We start from the raw sequence: 22,859 nt of genomic DNA, 5'->3' as shown, positions 1-22,859 counted from the left end.
ATAGTATTGTTTCATGCAGTGAACTGTATCCTACCCCTGGAATTAGTTGTCAACTAAACTGGGTATTTATGAATATGGTCTGTTGTGTCTAGGCATACCTACAGCAAGCGCAAGAGCTGGTTATACTTGAAACTATACTGCTACAGACCTTAGGTGAGTGTGTGTATTCTGCTGTCAAAAGGTCTTCTAACTTGGAATCAAATGTTATGTGATATAGAAGCTGCATAAATATGAATGTATTTAGTATAACCTATTTGATACATGTGTCTGTATTTATCTGTGTGTAAATATTCACTGAACAGTCAATACATTTTTGCCGTCATTAAGCCATGATTAATATATAGTCGTCTTTTTTGTATTTTCCCTTAGGTTTTGAGATCACTATTGAGCATCCCCATACAGATGTCGTCAAATGCACCCAATTAGTGAGAGGTTAGTAGTTACTAAATGATAAAATATCACTCTGAATTAAAAATGTTTGGGAGGGGGGGGGTCTCAAACCTTTGTACAAATGCATTGGCACCTTTAAAGCCCAATTCAGGAAACCTAAAAATATTCCCTTGCTGTGTGGTTCATGCATTGCAAGGGTTAGCTGCTCGTTACTGACTAGGGGCAGGGGACAGCCCTCAGCTTCCTCATGTCCATTGCGGGGCTGTGGTCCCTGCATCAGTCTGTCAGAGGTCCTAAACACACCAGAGTGTAGAGGAAGAAAGGCTGTGGGGACTGGAACAGCAGTGCAGGGGAGCCTGCAGGTGCTGAGTATTGGTTAAGTAAAACTGCTTTACCAAGTCCCTTAGACCTAAACAAGCAGTTAACTCTTGCAGTGCAGACACAGCCCCTCTGCAAAGGAGGATTGGTGGGTTTCCTGGAGTTCTGTTTTAGGGTCTGCATATGAAACCACAAATACTGAGCATGTACTCCATGATGACCATAGTTACTTCTGGGAAGTTGAAATAGCATTCCATTCCTAACTATTCCTAAATCTACTCTCACCCCCATTCTAAATCTATTCTACCTTGCGAAAGTAAAGAGGTCTATAGTTGACTATGCTGAGGGTGCTCCGGTCTAGTGCTCGGTTCAGTATAGCCAAATGACAGCCACCAAATGGATGCCCCATAGTAAGCCTATGGGTGACATCACACAGGCTCTGCAGTCATGGTCAACAATCTCTTCACTGAAGCTGGCTGCTGGAGAGATCATGTGACCGGAGCACCCTCAGCATAGGTGGTAAGTATGGACATCTTTCCTTTACAGGGTACTTGGAATAGGTTTAGAATGGGGGGTTGAAGCAGGTTTAGGTATAGTTGGGATATGACTGAAATATGCCACTTTAATAAGTTACTGTCAGTGTGATTGTCCATAGTCCAGTAACAAAAATGTATTTTGTTACTGTAAAGAAAAACAATACTAAGTTTAAAGTTTTTTTATTTTATTACATATATATCGGAAAGTGAAAATCAAGGCTGGTTTTTATGTTTTGAAATGTATTTATTTTGTCCTTTTTGACTGGGACATTTCTCTTCAGTTTCTCACAGATATCCTCAGAAACATGAAGGATTTTAGAACTTCCCAGCCTTCTTCTCTAGCCCCCTAACCTGTTCTAAACTAACACTACTACTACTACCTTACTGACAGGGGTTTAAAAGTCTTTTCAGCACTGCCTGTGCAGTAATTTTCCATAGACTTAAATATGGGGCTTTAGTGTAGCATAGGTTAGAGAGCCAGGGAAGAGGGCTGAGAGATTTAATTTTAAACCGAACCTCTTTTTTAGTATGCGTGTAGGTTTTTATTTTCAGTGAAATTGAGGGAGTGCATAAGAAGGTTGTGTATACTATCAGGTTTAGATAAGCTTGAAAAAATATCAGTACAGGAGTATGCATTCACAGTATTGTCTTATTGACCATAAACTGCTTGCAGTAGATATTTCTTAAATTGTTGATAGTTATTACCGCTTTGCACTAATTTCTCCTGTTTTTCTTTTGCAGCAAGCAAGGATTTGGCACAGACCTCCTATTTCATGGCTACCAACAGGTGGTTATCCTGAACCTTTGTTGCACAGTCGCAGCACACTATAGCTTTCTTTACTGCAGGGTCCTCTTCCTGTGTCTCACTGGCCTTGGCTCATAGGATGAGGCTGGGCTGTCCCACACAACCTGGTCTTTCTCCTGTGTCTAATGCTCGGCGCTGTAAGCGGACCTCTGACACAGAGGGGTGGATTGCGCAACAAGAAATGTAGTGTTGCTTTCTGATCAGTTTCTTGATTCTGAGTGCATTTACTAAACTGGTAGCTCCGAATAGCATCTAAAGAGCTAAACTTACCCTAGAATATCTTGGTAAGTATAATTGTACTTCAGCTTCTCATTTAAATTTTTATATACCTATAAATCAGTCCTAATTTTATAGCCTTTTAGAATAGCGATATCAAGATGCGTTTTTATTTCGTTTAGCATTAATGCATAAAGATTATTTTCAAACCAACTACACGACAAAGATGAAGACTTGCTTAAATGCTAAATTCATCTTGTACATATTTCATAGCCCCACATATGTAATACGGGACTCAGAATCCAGATTCCGAATAATATTCTTTGCTGTTGTTGTTGTTCAACAGATTTAATAATAACTCTGTTTTGTTTTTCCAGGAGGCTGGCTTAATTCTTGGTAAACCGCAGCCATGATTGCTGGCCATGGCTGCCGTTTTTCCGTTTGGATGATGTCACCATTTTGTTGTGGCCCGACATGGGGCGGTTGGCTCCCAATAGAGCACCTGCATGATGAGCACTGGACTTGTCTTGCAAGCCCCGTGCCCATCATGCAGGAGCCCTCCACTGTTGGTGTGCTGGGAATATGCGAGTGCCTTTGATGTCTTCATAATTCTCCATCGAAACACAATGGAATACTATTTTTTCCCCTCTTAGCAGCTTTCTTAATATTCCTGAGAGATCACAAATAATTGTAATATGCTTCCACACGCAGTTCTTTCAGTTTATCTGTACATTGTATTTAAGGCTTTATTATTTTGAATGTGTTCTGAAATATGTTGACTTGCATTTGGTTTAGTTGGTTTGAAATGGTTTTTATTTTGGATTTCTTGTGCCTAGATTTTAGTATTTTACATCGTGATTTTTTTTTTCTTTATTTTTAATATAATTGTATTGCTTTACAGGTGGTGGGTGCAGTTTTGGAGAACTGTTTTATGTTGGAACTAAATCTTACTAGTTTTTTAGGTTAAATGTCTGTGAAGCTTGTACTGATAGTTCTATTTACATAAGTTATAGCTGAACTCCAGCTCCAACATATTTACATTGCTCCAGCTTTGCACAATGTAAGTATGCATATCTTATACCTGAAGAGCCACCGCGGAAGCTGAAGACCACAAAGAGCGCGATTTCTGTGATAACTGCACTCTTTTGGGTCCCGCTCTGTGCAAGTGGCCGAGATTGTGACATCAACACTAGCACTGCACCTCTTCCAGTCAGAGGCTTTCTCTAAATGGCGGTAACTACAGCCATTTGGCACTGGACCTGGATGACTGCTACCATCATAGAAATGGAGACTTCTGCAGAGACTTGCAGCCTCCATAGGAATTGCTCAGGTATGAGAGATGCATACTTACATTGGTCCAAGCTATACCATGTGTAACCATGCAAAAAAAAAAACAAAAAAAAAATCACGCCTAAATTTCAGCTTTAAACTTTGGCCTTTTACAGTAAACCAAGACTGCTGGTTGTTAGCAGGCAACACAAGGCATAGAGCAGTACATTTATTGTATCTGTTGGAAGCTCTGTTTTGCTTGCTGTCGAAGCTCCCTGAAGCCTATATTTGAATAAAAATAGCATAAATATCTAATATTGGGGAAAAAAACTGGCACATGCACTGATGCCAGATAATAGCTTGGTTAAGCATTGAACACAATCTTGAATGAGTTCTTATTTTTTTTTTTTTCCCCCCTACATCTTGAAGTGCAGCTTCACTCTTTGCATGCTTGGTGCATGGTTTGCAGTTCTCCAGTTAGTGTCGCAAAGATGACGATGACATCCCCAGAGACTGCAATTTTAAAAATAAGATCTAGATGTTACCTCCTTTTCTTTCATCCTGACAGATTTCTTTTGTCAGTTCACCCAGTTTGTTTTTTTACATGCTTTTTTGTACTTGAAGAGGAGCTCCAGGCTCCCCCCAAAAAATTAAGTCAGCATCTTCAGTATTTTAATAGGACCCTTACCTGTCCAGGAATCCTGCGATGTCCTTGCCAGAGTCAATTCTTCAGTTGGCTTCGGATACAGGTGCCAGCATCTTAAGTAAGGGACACCGGCAGCGAAGCCTTGTGGCTTCACATCCAATTTCTTACTGCGCGTGTGCGAAGCGTGCTGCGCTTTGTGCATGGTCCCACAGTCTTCTGGAACCTGCGATGTTTCCCAGAAAGCTGTAGGGGAGGGAAGCAAACGTTCAGCTTAGGTCGACACGGGGCATTTGATCAGAAGTGGTAGCGGGTACATCTCAAAACCAAGTACCCCCTCCAAACAAGCAGAACTTCCACTTTTGGGTGAAGTTCTGCTTTAACTTATTAAAGTGTCCCTGTCTCATGATAAAATGCTTTCAAGAAAGCATATTACTGTGAAACAGACTGAATACTGAACACTCCTACTGCCTGCGCTGTTCAACGTTGCATGTTGCAGAGTCGTGTTCCCCTGAAGTGAAACCAACACTTCGGGAATGTCCAATCTATGGTTCCCCTCATCTTACTGGTTTCTCTTACGTCATGTCAATACTATATCCTGCCATGATATAAGTTCAGGAGGAGGAACCAGTGTGCAGTGTGGAGCACTACAGAGATGCACTCCCAGAAGTGTCAGTTTTATTGACAGACATTGGGGGGATCAGTTCTCTGCTATAGAGTAGTGTTGTGTGACGCATGCGGCAGGAAAGGTTAGTACTTACTAACAGTTGCTGAAGTTATCTGTAAAGAAAAAAAGTTCTATTTTTATTTGCTTTCCTCCCATCTTCTGCATTGATGAGAAATGCAGAGCAGGGCAAATCTCGCAAGACCCTTGACTTGTGAAATTTGGGCTGCTGTGTATTTTTCCAGTAAGCAGTGTGATATCACTCTTGCCTAGAGAAGATAAGGATGAGGTAAGTTTTAATGTCAGGGCTCAAAATTTCAAGTTCTGAGCTACTAGCCAAGCCTTAAGAGTTACTCGCCACCAGTTGCCCCACCCAACCCCTACCCTGCCCCTAATCACACGCTTGTAAATTATCTCATGAAATGACACTGTTAAATGTTTTATGCATTCCACCCCCAGGTCAGTTTGTCCCCAGTAAAATCCCCCCCCCCTCCCCAAGGACAGTCTGTCCCCAGTAAAATCTACCCACAGGAGGGGGGGCAGTGAGACAGGTGTAGAGAAGCTTTTGGGATTTGAGCACAGGTATCTCTTGTTTGTTAGGTGTAGACGAGTGTCACAGGAGACGGGCAGTGGGAGATGTGGGGGCTGCATGACGGGGGGGGCAGTGGGATAAATGGGGGAGGCAGCGTCACAGGGGAAGGGACGCAGTGGGATAGATGGGGGGGGCAGTGGGACAGCTGTCACCTGTCCAGCAGTATCAGTGGCGAGGATATGGTAGTAGGAGGGGTAGCTGAGCTTGACACGTGGTTGTTGTGGCGGGTGGGGGTTAGCGGTGTGCTGCAAGTGGGGCTGTCCGCTGTCACACAGATGCCTGGACTTGGCCCCAGTGACTCCAGTCCTCTGTTGAGAAGCGACACTGCAGTTGAAGGTGGGATTGGCGGGTTCCGGCATGTGGTTGACCCTTCGAGCCCTCCAGCAGTTGATGCAGGAGGCCGAGGGGAGGATGATGGTGGTGGTGGGGGGGGGGGGGGCTTGCCTGCAGTGTCCTCCGTGGGGCTGTGCAGGACTTTCTGCTTTGCCTGGACTGTGCACAGGGAGGGATGGGGAGACTCCGAAAGTCCTGGAGCACTGGGCTGGGCTTCACACTCGCCCTCGTTATTTCCACTCGCCAAATGTGAGCAGGCGAGTGGAAATTTTGAGGCCTGGTTAATGTAACTTTTTTTCTCTACAGATTTGTTTTACACATGCGAAGAATGAGTAATTCTTACGAGCGGAAGGGATCCAGACATAAGTGAACCTTCTACTGCGCAGGGTCCACTTTAATACAATCGGCCACTTGGGGCCCATTGTTTTCATTGGTTCAGTTAATCCGTATGCTTGCATTGTCAGAAATCGGAACGCACACCCCTTGTATTGTGTTGCGCTGCAATGTTGGAAGCAGAACTTGCATATTGTTATTAGCAAATAGGGCTGTTGCCATGTACTGTACATATGTAATTAAAACATAGGTGCGTATGTATGCTTGTGTGTCTTATAGTGTAAAGCTGGCCATACACTGGTAGATTATCAGAAGGACCGTGGTATGAAAAATCTAAACTACAAATGTAATATGCTTTTAAAGATCTGTTTTCGTATAAATGGAATTTCCCGAACGAAAATAACATACACTGTTAGAAATTAGTTTGTTCAGAAAAAATTTCCATCCTGTCCCTTTGAATTTCCTTGTCATTACAGATAAGGATCCTATTTTTCTTGTGCTTTCCTTAGGAATTATTTACTGTAAATGCCGCCTTTTCATCCTTCATGGCATATAAAATAAAGTTATATATTGCCCAGTGCAGTATTCAACTTGATCGGCACAATGTATAAGTGCTTTAACTTTTTTTTTTATTTCAAATATTTTGATTTTGTGAACCTGTATTTTGATAACTGTAATTCATTCAGAAGTTGCAGTACAGCAGGTACCTTTATGCCCTCTCACATGGGTGATCTGATCAGGTCTGCCTGTCATTTTTTTCAGGTGTACCTGATCGGAAGGTCCATTCATTCCTATGGCCAGGAGGCTGTAAATGGACTTGTCCTACCTTCCTGTTATTTTTCGGTCATCTAAAAAAAAAAAAATGAAGGGGAATATGTCCTCTTCTGTTGGATCAGAGGGTAGTCTGCTATAAACTCACAGCAGTATCTGTTTACTCTTGGCCACCCATAGAGCAGAGCCAGCTCTGTCCATATCATCTCTGCTAAAACTGAACACAGATGTTTCATCCGCCTGCTCTGATCAGTGGATGTTCTGTGGGCTGATTCCCTGCCGATCTGAACGGAATCTGCTTCCTGTGAAAGGGGCCTTAGGGGTCTTTTTTTCTATCTGCACTGAGCCTCTGCTCCTTCCAATTCTACTACTGTAGCCCCAAACCACCCACCCATAATTTGATGCATGGTGCATTGATAATAACCCTTCATGTGGGGCTCGTGCCTAACCCTAGCCATATATTTTTAAGTCAAGCTTAGATTTTCAGAAGCAAGTTCAAGCCCTTCCAGCGCACAACAGATCCCAGCCTTCCAAGTCCAGTAATCAAGGTCCTGAAGATATGGGCAAAACAAGTCTCAGGGTTATGGAACCTAGAGATCCTGCAGCTGCCAGAGAAGTTCCGAGAAGACCAAAGGAACAGCAGTGTGGGATCCTTGTCGGCAAAATAAATGTGAATTTATTTCAACAAACCAAAATAGTACACTCATGTGTAAAGCTCTTGACAAACGTTTCAGGCATAGTAATCGGCATTGGAAGTGACATCTAGCTGTATTAGGTACATGGCTATTCCAAATCCCCAGCCGGCATATCAGAGGACCGGAATCTGACAGCTGTCACAGACCGCCAGTGGCCGGCATCACACACGGCTAACACTGCCTTGTGGAAACTCCACACACTGATGGAAAGGAGGAGAGGGAGGACGGGGAGGAGGAGGTAATATGTTTCAAAGGGCACTCCTTCTTTGTCCTAACAATGTCAAAGGAGTGTCCTTTGAAACGCGTTACTGCCTCCTCCCTGTCCTCCTTCTCCTTTCCATCAGTGTGTGGAGGTTCCACAAGGCAGTGTTAGCGGTGTCTTGCGCCGGCCATTGGAGGTCTGTGACATACCAGATTCCAGTCCTCTGATATGCCGGCTGGGGATTTGGAATAGCCGTGTACCTAATACAGCTATGTGTCACTTCCAATACTGATTCCTATGCCTGAGCCATTTGTCAAGAGCTTAATCTGTAAGTGTTCTATTTGAGTTTGAAATAAATTCATGCTTTTGCTGACTAGGATGTTCCTTTGGACTTCTCATAGAATTTTCAGAGGTGCTCCTTCAGCACACTGGACATGACAGAGTATATGGTGAAGGAAGGAGTGGAGACCCTATATGTCTACTGTATTTGTGGGCTTTGTAACTTTGTAAACCTGTATGAAAGTAAACGTTGGCCTTCAGAGGGGGGGTGGGGGGGGTGGGGGTGTTTGGTTCTTTATTTGTGCACATTTGTTTTTGTCTGATTTTTTTTTTTGTATATTTAATATATGACTAATGGTCTTTCTTTTTTTCTTTTCTTTGTTTCCACATGTTCAGCCTTCACCTCACTACATTCTGCCTTCAGTACAAGCCCACTGTAATCGCATGTGTTTGCATTCACCTGGCCTGTAAGTGGTCCAATTGGGAGATACCTGTATCGACCGATGGCAAGCATTGGTGGGAATACGTGGACCAAACGGTTACATTGGAATTGTTGGATGGTAAGAATGATGCATTATGTTTTGATTAGAGAAGATTCTTCTGTATAAGATTTTCTTTTCAAAACCCCAAAATATTCCAGATATTTGCTGTGGCATTTGGTGAAAGGTGAAGCAATTGCTAACTTTATCTAGTCCACATAAAATGTATGTATAGCCAAACTTTTTTTTTTTACAGTAGAGACCTAAAACCCCTGTCAACTTATTTATTTTTTTATGTTGTCTTTGTCCCTTTTGAGGAGGTTTTCAGTCACTTTCTGTCCCAAAGATTCAATTTGAATTGAGAGGAAATCTCTCCTCTTAACCTTTGTCACCTGATATCACAGATATGAATATGCAGTCTACCACTTTTCATTAATGGTAGTTTTGTCAAAATATGATATTGTACTCAGAGTAAAAAGGATATACTTTATATGCAGCTACTTACAGTCGATGGGGCACTGGCAAATAAAGAAAACGGCAGTGACATCCCCTTATTTAGTCCCTCCCTCTCTTGGCTAGCATCACATTTTTGTTAGTACCCTTAGGTGATGGACATCTTCTATCTGCCAGGGAAGGCTTATGTTTTTCCTGTGGAGTGTTTTCTCACTCCTGTGGCAATTATTTTCTTTTGTGGTCCTGCCAGGTCCTGCTGAGTGGGAGTATCAGGGCCAGCATGCTGACATGCCCTGGGTCCTGCTGTGGGCACTTCCTTTGATACATACTGTTGGCCACATGGTACTTTACAGGTCCAGGGCTTTAGTCTGCCAGCAGCAGAACCCTGGTCTTGAAGACCCCCTGGAGGGCAAAACCAGGTTTATTCCCCTGTTGATCATTCCTACGGAAGTTGCAGCATTGAGTACTAGGTGGAGGACCTTTAAACAATCATGCCTGGAGTTGCCTCCTTTTTCTCTTATCCCCCCTTGGAGTGTGTGGGGTCTGCCAAACACCCTCTTTGTGGTTGTGGCTGAGAGCCGGGAGCACCATGTTTTCTCTGGTGCCATTTTTACTGTAAATGCATGACTCTACTGACACTATTGCACCTTCATGCCTCCCCCTTGCAGCACCTAAATGTGACCTGGGCACTTACTGTGTCTGCGCAGCTTTGGTAACTACTTCTGCACTGCCCCATTTCAGTAGGGTTACTGCAGCTGTGTCATACAGCGCTGAGCAAACCCTTTGGCGCTATATAAATACTGTATAATAATAATACTGTTTTTAGATGTGAATTTGGTCCAGCATCATCTTCTGGCTCTCTCCTGGTGGCAAAGTATAGTAGTTTCTACTGTACTATTTGGTTTATAGTGTCCTACAAGTGCTTATAATTGAGGCATTCCTTTCACTCTTCACAGATGTGAACATCATGCATGCGCCTTTGAGTTTCAAGTATGGCAGATTTTAAGTGCAAGGGAAAGGGATCAGATGGACTTGGCTCGGTTGATGGCTCTAATGGGGGTAGTAGTATATCCACTCAGGGTCCTGGTACCCTTTACTCTGCCTCCAATGCGGTTACCTGCTTTCTGCAGATCTGTCCGTTGCATCCGTTTTCCACTTTCCTATCCAAGGAATTTCCTGATGCAGTGTTAGATTTTATGGAAAGAATGTCTGATCTAATAGTCCACAGGGGTCACAGCAATGCACCTTCAGCTTTTAAGTCAGTATTTAATTTGACCCATGAGCCAGACACCATACTTGGGGTGGAAGTAATAGCTGAGGATGTTTGCTCTGCTTTAGGGGGTACAATCTTAAGGGTGCCATTACGGATGCTGTATTCTCTGGCATGGCATTGGAGCAGTCTGAGTCTGCTAACTTCCTAGTTATCCAGCATGGGGTCCCTTAAATGGTCTAAACCAGCAAAGATTTTTCTGATTCACTTGCTGGGGTAGAGCTTGTCCTGTATGAGATCTCACTTTGCTCAGCAGTATCCTGTTTCCTATAATAGAGGACATTTCCTGTGATAGATTCTGCCATTTCTAATAACAAGAGCCTCACAGCCCTGGTAGAGGATAACCCTGTGTTCAAGGACTCTGTAGAAAAGGTTTGAGGCCCTGCATTTTCTCTTGCAGTTTGCCAGACATTGTGGTCCAGGCTAAATGCAAACCCTGAAATCCCACTTCTATTCTAACAGAATGCCTCAGTGACAGACCTTATATGTATAGTTTTATGCCTCTTTGTCAGTTTGTCAGACGCTCTGTCAGATTTCCAGGATTCTTCTGTCCATTCACATGACTGAGATCTTTTGGCTTAAATTCTTAATGCTGGTCAGCTGAGCTCCCATGTAAGAAGCACCTTGAGTGGTCACCCCACGAATGTGAATACTTTTGGTCCCTCTTTGGATAAGTACAGCAAAGAGATTACTTGCCCTGTAGTGGAAAATCTAGATGATCTGTTACCAGTCCTTCCTGTCCCTGTTGGCCAGCATCCAGCAGACAGTACAGACTGCAGAGCTTTGGTTGAATCTTCAACCTGAGGAAGTCATCACTGGACCTATTGCACAGATTGGAGTTCCTGGGCCTGAGGTTAACACCTTCACACAAATATGCAGCCTCACAGAACTGGGCTTTTTTCTGTGGGGCCTCATATTTGTGTACCTGTCTTTCTGCTGGGAGCGCGCCGCACAGCGTGCTCCCAGCACAAAGATGGGTGCCACTGATAGTCCTGGTTCTGTTCTAACGATTGGGACCTGGGACTCCCGATTCCGGGTCACATGATTGCTGTGATCACTGTGATAACCAATCAGAGGCTATCATGATAGTCACTGTACAGCCCGGCCCCCTTGTTTTTGTTTTTTTTTCTCTCCCTCTGAATGGAGAAGAGATATACATTGTATCTCTTGCCTTCGTTGCATAGAGGGAAAACAATTGTTAAAAAGATAAATATGAAAAAATTAAGAAAATATACCTAGATCAAGGTTTGATCTAGTTCAGTGCCAGGGTTATTTGGGTAAGGGTCAAAGGTCAGGAATTTTTTTTTTTCCCATTAAATTGTTAGTGTCAGTGTGTGTTTTAGGTAAATAAAACAAAATGCACACTATTGTTTGTAGGCTATACTGTGGGTACAAACAAATAAAATACACATACATGGTAGCGCTGCGATCGTCTAGAGCTGGAAAATTTATTTTGGGTTGTACTTTGGTAGGTTATAGTAGTAACAAAAAACAGCTAAATTTAATAAAATAATTTTTTTTTTCTTTTTTATTATTTTGGGACAGTTTTCCTTTGATAATAAAAAACAAAATCAGGAGATATCTATTGCCATTTATGACCAAATGAAAGCCCAATTTGTCATGAAAAAAAACAAGGTATAATTCACCTGGATGTACAAAGTAGTTGTGGTGATATGTACGGTTTTACTTGCACGTGTCAACGTTGCAAAATTGTGCTTAGGCGTTGATTTGTTTTACCCTTGGGCATGAAGGGGTTAAATCTGGCTCTGTCCAGGATCTTCCTGTCTTGGAACAAGCTTCTGTTCCTCTGCTCTCATGCCAGGGGAAGTCCTCAAATTTTGCCTGTTTGAGGGTTTTGGGTCTAATGGCTGTGCCCTGCATCGGAGAACAGCATCTGGCCTTGAGTATCATCAAAGGTCAAATCTCAGCTTTTGTCATTCTGTTCCAGGGACCTCTAGCCTTTCATTCCCTTATATTATGGCCCTTGTTCAGGGTGTAGAACACATCTCACCCCATTTGCGCTCTTCTATGTCTACTTGGAACTTTAATCTGGTTCTCTTGGGTCTTCAGAAGCTGCCTTGTGAACCGATTTGTGATATTCAATTGGCTAACCTTATTTGCAAGGTGGCCTTTTTTGTTTCAATCGCTCCTTCATGGAGGGTCTGAGTTGGTGGCCTTTTCCTGTAAGCATCGATTTTTTAGTGTTGCACAGGTACATGGTTGTCTCAAGGTTAAAAGCCTTCTCAATCCGGAAGGTGGTTTCTTTCCACCTTAACCAGGTCACTGCACCATTGTGTGAACGAGACCAAAGTGTGTTAAAGGCTAAATTCAGCTATACCAAAAAATACTAAATGCAGATATTGTTGCAGGTAAAAAAAAATTAATTTTTTTCTACAGGAGCCTGCAAAGTTTTGCACCTGTGATTAGTGGACCATGGATGCAATGTCAGGTTTCTTGCCTGTACCTCTCTACGTGCTTTCTGTTTGGAAGTGTCCGTGGACAGTGAGAGCTCCTCAATGCCCTCAGTCCATTGAAAACTACAAGCAGTCTGCTGTGGTTGAAGACAGAACTTGTAGTTTTCCTATTCACAGTGGAGCCCCACACAGCATACCAATTTTGAAATGTGACTTTTGTCTTGCCACCAATTGCGTTCCTCCCCTCTGTTCTTAATAATCTCTCCTATTGCATGCTACAAAACTAAGGCTAGCTGAGTGACAGGTTCAACCATACTGGTTGAAAAAGACAAGTTCATCCAGATAATCCAATAGAGAAAAAGAAAAAAGCACACAGAAATAAACGCCATATACACTATCCAGTATCCACAATTGAGCCAGAGGAACGCAAAAAAAATAAAGCATTATCCAGTTTTGCTCCTGCGGGGAAACAATTTTATCCTGATCCCCAAAGAGACAATTGGATATTCCCTGAATCAACTTTGCCTATAAATATCAGTATCCAGTTACATGCATTTAGGAAAGAATCCAGGCCTTTCTTAAAACAATAGGTTATATAGGGGGGTGTCCCTGCAGCCTTCTGTTTTGAGCCCAATCACCTAAAGGTAGCTGCATATAACCCAGTCGTAATGATTAAAGATCCTGTGTACTGTACTCTGAACAACAGATTTTACTGATTAGTCAAAAATCCTATTTTTGGATGACATGAAAAAGGGTTGAAACACCTTGTAATGTTTTAACTGTTCTGTTTGGCGCTTTGTTAGATTTTTCCTTGCTTCCTGTCTGGTACCTGTCTCTAACAGTAAAACAGAGAATATAAAGTTGACAGGTGTTTTGGCATTTTTATTGTCGTCTACATTGCTGTTGGAGCATTTCTTGGGGATTTAATGGTGTCTGAGGCTCAGATTTCACCTCACTTGTTGTCCCAACAGATTATATTCTGCGCTTTCCAAAACTAAAAATACTTTATAATGGCCAATAAAACTATTCGCAAAATTCTATACTCAAAATTCAAACTATATTCATGCAATCCATATTTTTTCTTTTACAGAATTGACACACGAATTCCTGCAAATACTCGAGAAAACACCTAGCCGACTGAAAAAGATTCGCAACTGGAGGGTAAAGAGTTTTGTCCTGAAGTGCTATTGCAATTGTCCTGTTAGATTAAATCAACTAGTGCCTGGGTGTAATTGCTATTTTTCTAATGCCTGCAACATAATGTTTGACATTTTTTTTATATATTACTAGTTATTCATGGATAGATCATTACATTTTTTACATGCAGCTCAAACGCAAGTTCTTGAATTAGTATCGATCTTTAAATCTCTGGACGCGGAGCAAGTCTGCTTCAAAGGAGCATGCTGATAAGAGAACCGAGCAAAGGGAGGGCCTCAAAAGTTTGCTGTTGCTTTTTCAGTGTCCAAACAGCAGGCTAGTAGTAGAGAGGGCACACCACTGTACCTCTTCTACAGTCGATATCCGTAACAGCGTTTTTGGCAGGGCTCTGCAAATCTCAGAACTTGATGGGCACAAATACAAATACTTGGTTGGCATTACAGCCACGGTGTATGTTTTTTATGTATTTATTTAGCTGTTTGCCCAGAGGTCAGCTTTAATGAACAAAAGAAATTGGGAAACGTAAAACATTTCAGCAATTTCCCAGAGACATATTATTTGTGGCAGTTGAGTGCTTTGTTTTGCAAGTTTGGTTGTAATTTAACTATTTAATAGTAAAACTATTCTTTCTTGTGTTATCTTTATCTTCAGTTTAATATTTTGGGATTTCTAAACATTTATCCAATTACGATTTTCTTTCAGGCCACCCAAGCTGCAAGAAAGCCCAAGGCAGATGGACAGCTTGACAACTCTCTCCTTAACTCTTCTTTAGTCCCGAACTCGATTTTGGTGGACCCTGTAGCTGGTATTGGTTCAAGCGCCACTTTTCCCAAACCTTCAACATCTGCATTTCCAGCACCTGTGGCCCTGAACTCAGGAAGCATGCCCATTCAGGCAGCCCTTAACACTGACGAACTGCCAATATTAGCCATGCCTGGTACGTCCTACACCATATCATCCCATCACGAATGGCCTCAACACCAGGAACAGCCTAGAAATGATCAAACATACAACCAGAAGCAAGATGGTTCCCTTTCTACAGCTCAGTACAATATGGCTCAACTCCACCCTGTTTTACATCATCGATCTGAGAAAGGTTCTGAGCATGTGGTGAAGCAGGAACACGGTCACAAGACATCCAGCAACAAACACCACGGACAGATTTATGCTCCACCTGTAACATTGTCCCATAAAATGTCTCTGGACAAGTACAGAGAGAAACGCAAGCTTGAGTCTGTCGAGATTGATGTTCGTGATCAGATCCCAACTGGTCACCTCGATCAGCCGCAACTGTCGCATAAAAAACACGCGCAAATTCCTGGAGGCAGCTCCGTCACCTCCCCTATCAAAATGAAAATTCCGATATCTACCACAGAGAAGACCGACAAACATTCTTCCGACAAAAAGGATAAAAGCGGCTCCCTTAAGTTGCGGATTCCCATCCCCCCAACGGAGAGAGGCTCCAGCAAAGAGGACTTGAAAATGAAAATAAAAGTCTCTTCCGCAGACCGACACAGCTCATCTGACGAGGGCAGTGGCAAGAGCAAGCACTCAAGCCCACATGTGAGCAAGGAACACAAAGACAAGCACAAAGAGCATTCTTCCAATCGGCACCATAGTAGCAGCCACAAGCATTCCCATTCACACTACAGCAGCGGGAGCAACAACAGCAGCAATAAACTTTGCATAGATGGGATGCCAACGACTGTTTTACGAAGTCCCGTTGGTGTGCCCAACGATGGTGGTACCTCGAGCTCCAGCTCCTCAAGGAAGAGGCCGCATTCCAATGACGCCTCTTACAACCACCACACCAAAATGAGCAAAAGTTCCAAAAGTTCAGGTAGTTCTACTAGTTCTTCCTCTGTTAAGCAGTATATATCCTCGCACAACACTGTTCTTAACCATCCCTTACTCCCTCCTCCCCCTGTCACATACCAGGTGGGCTACGGGCATCTCAGCACCCTCGTGAAACTGGAAAAGAAGCCAGTGGAGACCAACGGCCCTGATGCCAGTCACGAGTATAGTGCAAACAGCCAGCATATGGACTACAAAGATGCATTCGACATGCTTGATTCGCTGTTAAGTGCCCAAGGAATGAACATGTGATTAGCTCTTTTTTAATTTTAAATGGCTTCTCCCTGCCTATTCCCCATCACTTCCCAACCCTCTTTGCCCCTCCCGTTTTTATCATGTATATATTATATATATTTTTTTTAATTTAAAACAGAAAAGTTAGTACGGAAAAAACTTCCTTATCTAACCAATGGTAACACCTGTTGCCGCAGTTTCAATAAATGTTTTAAGTGCTGCTCTTATCCCTCAAAAAAGAGGTTTAGTGAAATGTCTATCTCCACATATGATAGTGTTATAAATACTGTAATTGCATGGAAGGTGCAACAAAAAAAAAAAAAAATCAGTATTTCTTCAATTCTATGAACATAAGAGAGCGGATGGGTTTGCTTCTAAGTCGATAGATTGCTTCAAGCCTGGTTGACTCCGCCTTTGGCGTTGGCTACCTAGCAGTTCCTTGATGCTTAGATTTCGTCAGATGTTTGTAAAACAAAAAAATGTTTCTTTTTGTATATTTAAAATGTATGTATGATATGCATGTCTCATAGATAAAGGGATAAAAACAGATTATACAGACAACTGTTTACAAGAAGGTGGAGAAAAAAATGTACATACATTTTTGTATGTTTAGATATAACCATAAAATACTCAGGTTTGGAGCTGCTTGTAAGAATAACAATATACAGATTTAACTTTATTTCTATCTCGTCATAGTCCATCGAAAATACTAAACAAAACAAAGATGGCTTTGCCTCATCTCCTTAAAAAAAAAAAAAAAAAAATCTATTCTGTGCTACAGTGGCCTGGAATCAGTAGGCTTTCGTGGCACTAGGACAGTAAACTGTAGGCCTTAATGGAATCAGCTGAAAACCACTAAAGAGGACATTTTTGTTGTAGCCCGTGAAGCAGACATACCCGTAAGCATCACCAGAGCGGCAGTAGGGGGAGAGCATATGTGCCTGTTGTTTTTTTTTTAGGTTTTTTTTTTTTTTTTTTAACACGGTAACTGGCTCTTTCTCAGTCCTCAGGGTTGCGAAGGAAATAGGAAAAAAAAACAAAGTTTACATAATCTTTTGCTGTGAAGTGCATTTAAGTGTTGGCTTGATGCAGTAATATAGACAGAGTTGATGATGGTAATTGTAGATTCATGTAATTAAAAAAAATAATTCAAATTTGTAAAAAAAAAAAAAAAATAGAAAAAGAAAAAACTTGCATAGTGACCTATTAGTTTTTTTTTTTTTTTTTTTTTTTTTATACACCAAAAGTTATTTTAATAGCTTAAAGGATCACTGTTTTATTAGTGTGTCAGAATGTACTTGTCATTTTGCCAATTCATAACCTTTCCCAAATAAATGCAGTCTTCACACAAGAGTTGAAATTGCTATACCCTGTTTTCGTTTTTTTTTGTTTTTTTTTTTCTTCAGTGGGACAGTTGTCACTGACTATTGCATTGTACTTGTGAGGTTTGATGTTGGAGAGTTTCATGTTTTGCCTAACCCAGAATTACCCTGAAAACCACTCCCCTCCATTCTGTCTCTTTGCGTCTGGATGTTGCGTGTTCATAGTATGTGCAGTCTCTGTTTTAATGAAACTGTAAATTTTTTTTGTATACTTTTTTTTTTTTTTTTTGCATCCTGGACCTTCTCAAGCTTATTCAGTGACCAGTCTTCTCATTTACTGTATATGTACTCAGTGCTGACAGACCAGAAAATAAAGCGTATATTTTTATTCATTACTTTGTATTTGAAAGTACTGTATGCACTATTGTAAGTCACTTTGAAAAGAAAAAAAAAACTGGATTGTATGTTTAATGATAGACACGTGCTTGGCAAATGTCTGTGTGCAGTGGTGGAAGCTATGTAGCGGAACAAACCTTACAGCCAATTAGTTCTCTCGTAACGTATGACAGGAAGTGAGGTGGTAAGTTCCTGCATTGCAGCTCAGGCACAAGATGGCTGTTCTGGCCACGTGTAGGGATTTAGAACCGGTTTAACAAGCCCGCTGTGTAACATGGAGTCTGGACTGTGACACTGTATACTTGGAACATTCGTACTCTGCTCTAATGCTGTATACCTGAACATTCATGTCATTGCGGTAATGATGATTTGGGCTGAATGCACAGGCTGTGACATTTGAAATGTTTCTAGCCAGTATGCAATTTTTTTATTATAAATATACCGTCGGCATTCTTGCTATAAACCAATGACTACTTTAGCCTTACAGTGTATACATGTATTATTGATATTGTTAAGCCAGAATAATAATAAATGTAAATACAACTTTGCGCGATTACCTTTTTATCTGTATTGTTTTCTGTATGTGCTCTTGATAATTCTTTGTGTGCCTCCCTTTGACACAGATCTATTCCGAGGCTGGGGAATTTCCAGATAGCCAGTGCTGACTTTTTTTTACCCTTTTGTGAAAGGGTTAGTTTGCTGTTAATGGCTTTTTTTTTTTATTCCATATGCATTACAGCTTTAAGTGTACATTAAAGGATAAGTTCACCTTTTTGGAGCGTGCTACAGGTTCCACCTGTATTTTTGGAACATGTTACATGTTCCAGCAGCTGCAGCCTCTCCTCCCCTCCTTGTGACTCAGAGCGGGGGATCATCTCCCTGCACCCACAGTCACCATTTAAAAATAATTTGGCTGTGCGGGGCTCCACCCACATGGCAACGTCATTCATTCAGTTTCTTATGCATGCTAAACTACAACTACCGTGAGCCATTGCAGCTGACTGCTTGTAGTTCTGAATGGACTGCGGGATTGTGGTTCATGGTTCATTCACAAAGCCCTACAGCTTGTAAACAGCCGTATGCAGGTATGGGCTGAAAGCTGCTGGGCTTGTCTGCGTTAGTCTAGCATTGCACCCCTGATCCACTGATCAGGGGTGCAATGCTTTCCAGGCTCCTTAGGGAAAAAATAATGTCCATTTTTTTCCTTTTTATTTATTGCAGGTACTTCTATAGCGCTGTCAATTTACGCAGCGCTTTAAATATATATTGTACATTCACATCAATCCCTTACCTTCAAGGGGCGTACAATCTAAGGTCCCTAACTCACATTCATATATACACAAACTAGGGACAATGAACCTCCCATCATGTCTTTGGAGTGTGGGAAGAAACGGGAGTACCCGGAGAAAACCCATGCAGGCACAGGGAGAACATGCATAATCCAGGCAGGTTGTGCTGTGGTTGGGATTTGAACCGAGGACCCTAGTATTGCCAGGCAAAAGTGCTAACCTAAAAGATGAACTTATACTTTAAAATGCTGTCTTCGAGTAAAAATTAAATGATTCTTATGTTTGAAGCTTATTCTGTCATGTGCAGGGGTAGACTGACAACTCATGGGGCCCCTGTCTCCTTGCCCAAACTCAAAAAAGCCTATGAAAAAGGTACCAGGGGCATCTCATGGGGCCCTCTACTGACCCCGGGCCCTCAATAGGGGATCATGGGGCCCCTGTGTCCTTGCCCAAACTCAAAGCCTATGAAAAAGGTACCAGGGGCATCTAATGGGGCCCCCTACTGACCCCGGGCCCTCGGGCAGTGCCCGAGTTTCCAAATGATCAGTCCGCCCCTGGTCATGTGGTTCCCCTCTCTTTCCTTTTCCAGACGGAAGGACATCTGACCAATTGAATGCATCGCCCAACTCCTCAAACGAGCACTTGGCTATAAGAACATGGCTTGCCTAACCACACATTAGCAATCCTCTCTCTCCCAGCATTAGCTGAGGCCAGTGCTCTGTGCTGGAGAGGGTGGACTCTGCATGGTCAGGCAATCTGTGCTCTTGTAGTTGAGTGCTCATTCATGAGGTGTTGAGATAGCACATCCAACGTTCTGTCATTTAGGGGGGATAGAGAGGGAAAGCCCATGGTAGAATGATTCTAAATTATGAAGCTAATTCATCACAGAAGACAGCATTTTAAAGGATGCACTCATATACATCCTAAATGTGGCCGACGGCTTGCAGTTCTCCATGAACTGTAAGGGCACTGGTGAGTGCTCTTGTAGTCAATTGAGCTTCCTGGACTTCAGTGCCTGCCTGCATTGGAGATATGGGCAGACAGTGTACTGACAGTCTGCAAGAGCCAGATATTGTATACACGATCTGCTGATCGTGGGTGCAATGCTTTACAGGCGCAAACGGAAACAAAATGATACATCACATTTTTTTTGAACTACAAAACAATTTGCTTTTATTTATATTATTAAGGTGAACTTATCCTTTAAGATATACCTAAAAGTAATGCATTTGCAAAAAAAAAAGTTATTAGAGTACCAACTCATTCTTCCTATAAGCATACATATTTTCCCTTGCTCATGGCTCAGATTTGCTGACTGTTGAATCTACTGGCTCTTACAATGTTTCTTCACTCCTGACTAGCTTCTTACTATCAGGGTTTTGCCATCTTCTCAGGGTCCTTATTTCTGGTTTTACCTTCAAAGTATATCTAAACCCCAAAGCAAAAATATAATATATTACAGCTTACCAGTCCTTAGATGTGGTGGCTGCATTCATTTTCTTTTTTTCAGGCCAAGAAAAGGTTTTTTTTTTAACTACAAAAGTACATGTTCATCTTACTGCAAATGCAGTGTCCATGTCATTTTCTGTGGACTTTAACCACCTCCTGTCCGGCCGTTGTATATAAACGGCTGGACGGTGGCACTGCAGGGTCGGGTGGCTGTTTTATAAACGGCCTCCCCGCACCCTGCTTGTGCACGCTGCCTGGGAGTGCGCAGCACCGCGATCCGGTGCCCGCTGTGTCGTCGGACGGGACCTCTGTACAAGGTCCCGATCATGTCATCACTGATTGGCCAATCAGTGATCACATGCAAAGTAGTAAGCAAGATATCACTAGTGACATCATTGCTTACTACGTGTGAAATCTGTGAATGATCACAGAGGTCACATGGTACAAGGCTATTCACAACAGCCTTGTACCATGTGACAAGCTGTGACCAATCGCATCTCACTCAGTAGTTCTCAATGGCTGCAAGAATGCAGAAAGAGAGATGATTGCTTTTACATCCTATGTGGGTGTAAAAGCAATCAGTGTAAAAAAAAAATATAAAAAATCTTCATCACCCCCCACAAGTAGTACAGTGTCACCATGGTGACACTGTACTGCTAGGGTGACAGTATGTAAAAAAAAAACAAATATTAAAAAAAAGTTTAAAAATTATAATTTTTGGTTACAAACTAATTTGGCTTATTTTTTCTTTTACTAAAAAGATAACGGAATACATTTTGGCCAAGATTTATGATGAAATATTTATTTGCTAAATTTTAGAAAACACTTTTTTTCAAAATTTTTGGACTTTTTCATTTACATGGCAAAAAAAATAAATCCCAGAGGTGAATAAATACCACCAAAATAAAGCTTTGTCTAAAAAAAAAAAAAAAAAGGGTAAAAAATTCATATGGGTACAGTGTTGCATGACCGTGCAATTGTCATTCAAAGTGTGATAGTGCTGAAAGCTGAAACTTGCCCTGGTCAGGAAGGGGGTAAAAGTGTCCAAACAGGAAGTGGTGAAAGATCATAAACAATTTTATCACTTTACTAGTCCCATTAATCCATCAGGCAATAGAGATGAGCAAAGGTAAGTGTGTTTGAAGTCCAACCTTTGCAACAACCAAGGCTCCTTCCACAGAGAGCATGATGGATTGAAAGGATAGAAGTTGTAATTTGCAGCATTAGCAGGTGCAAATTTAAAAAACAAATCTTAAATGTATACAATGCACTCGCATGTAGGGACTGGTAAGCTGTAATATTACATTTTTGTGTTTAGATAAGTTTGAACTCTAAATGCGCATTCATAAATGACCCTTGCCGTTCCTTCTGCTATCTCTTCTAACACCAGCTGTGCTTAGAGGCTGTCGAAGGTCTATATTGCATTTTCTTTAATGTTGCAACGCTTTAGCAAACTCTGGATGGCTGGTGGGAACGTCTGTAAAAATCGACTTTAGATATGACAACACTCCTCCTTTCTTGATTGGCTGGGAGTTTTTGGCTGACTTCTGACAATTCTGTCATAGAACAGCAAAGTGAGGGCCCCTACACACACGAGAAAATCGTACGAAAATGTCCGTGCACAGAGCGATTGTCCAATGATCTGATTATAAGTAAACCGCTTTCGAGAGGCGATCATGACAGTTCATGTGACAATATCCGAAGGGACAAACACAAAAATTTTTCGTGTATGCTACCAGAATGAATGATTTTCGTTTAGTACAGTAGTGGTCTGAAATAAATGGGAAGACCAAGATTACACATGCTTAGAAACTAAAACATACGTTACAATTCAATACATTACTTTTAAAGTTGTGTTCTGTCGTATGAGCATTTTTGTGACTTTTAGTAATACTTCATTTTTGATATGAGACTAGCCTGCAAAGACGATCATGCGTCCAATATTCTCATCGTGTGTATGGGGCTTAAGCTAGCTGGAAAAGTAATTCCAACTTGTCAAAAACGAAGAGGCTTGGAAGACTGCTACACATGCACACTCTAAATTCCTGCAAATGTGACTTTGGAAGGTAAAGTTGACTTAGTTTCACAGCTACTATCTAGGGAATGACAGAGCAGTGAAGAGCTCTCAATGGCCTTTTTGCAGAGTATGGGAATGGGAGAGGTAGCAGAAAAATAGTTGGGTACTTTAAAGGCTGATTCAAGTAAAGCTGATATTTAAAGCAGAGCTAAACTCATAGATTTATCATTTATTTCTGAAACAGTTACATGCAGTGCATGCTATGAATGCTGTCAGCTGCTTGTGCTCTCAACTGAACTGTCAAGCAATCTGATGGTTGCTGTCATAACTGATGATGTTCAGCCTTAAAGCAACTGTAGCTCAAAAAGCTTTGACTGTAAAGGATAGGTGGTTTTACATCCACTGTAATAATAATGTGATTGTTGGCAAATTGAACATGCTGGCTTTTTGTGTATTTGTATTGTAGGCTGAGAGAGAC

General features: G+C 41.8%; 1 protein-coding gene across 2 annotated transcripts in view; it reads left to right on the top strand.

Moving 5' to 3' along the window:
• CCNT2 (cyclin T2) overlaps positions 1–18,179 on the top strand; it is a 30,697-nt gene extending 12,518 nt beyond the window's left edge. The window contains exons 4-10 of one of the 2 annotated variants that reach the window (XM_089683603.1): positions 93–153; positions 370–432; positions 1,986–2,031; positions 8,443–8,606; positions 13,753–13,823; positions 14,523–15,660; positions 15,759–18,179. In XM_089683603.1, coding sequence (XP_089539729.1) covers positions 93–153; positions 370–432; positions 1,986–2,031; positions 8,443–8,606; positions 13,753–13,823; positions 14,523–15,660; positions 15,759–15,826 — 1,611 coding nt within the window. In that variant the 3' untranslated portion in view covers positions 15,827–18,179. Of the gene's footprint in view, positions 1–92; positions 154–369; positions 433–1,985; positions 2,032–8,442; positions 8,607–13,752; positions 13,824–14,522 lie in introns of both variants that reach the window. The other variant, XM_089683602.1, reaches the window with a different exon arrangement.
• The last annotated feature ends 4,680 nt before the right edge of the window (positions 18,180–22,859 follow it).

This window comes from Staurois parvus, unplaced genomic scaffold, assembly GCF_062004578.1.
Source record: "Staurois parvus isolate SC_StPar_1 unplaced genomic scaffold, SC_StPar_1.0 ptg000315l, whole genome shotgun sequence".
Classification (NCBI taxonomy): Eukaryota; Metazoa; Chordata; class Amphibia; order Anura; family Ranidae; genus Staurois; species Staurois parvus.
This window is presented reverse-complemented; position numbering and strand designations above follow the sequence as displayed.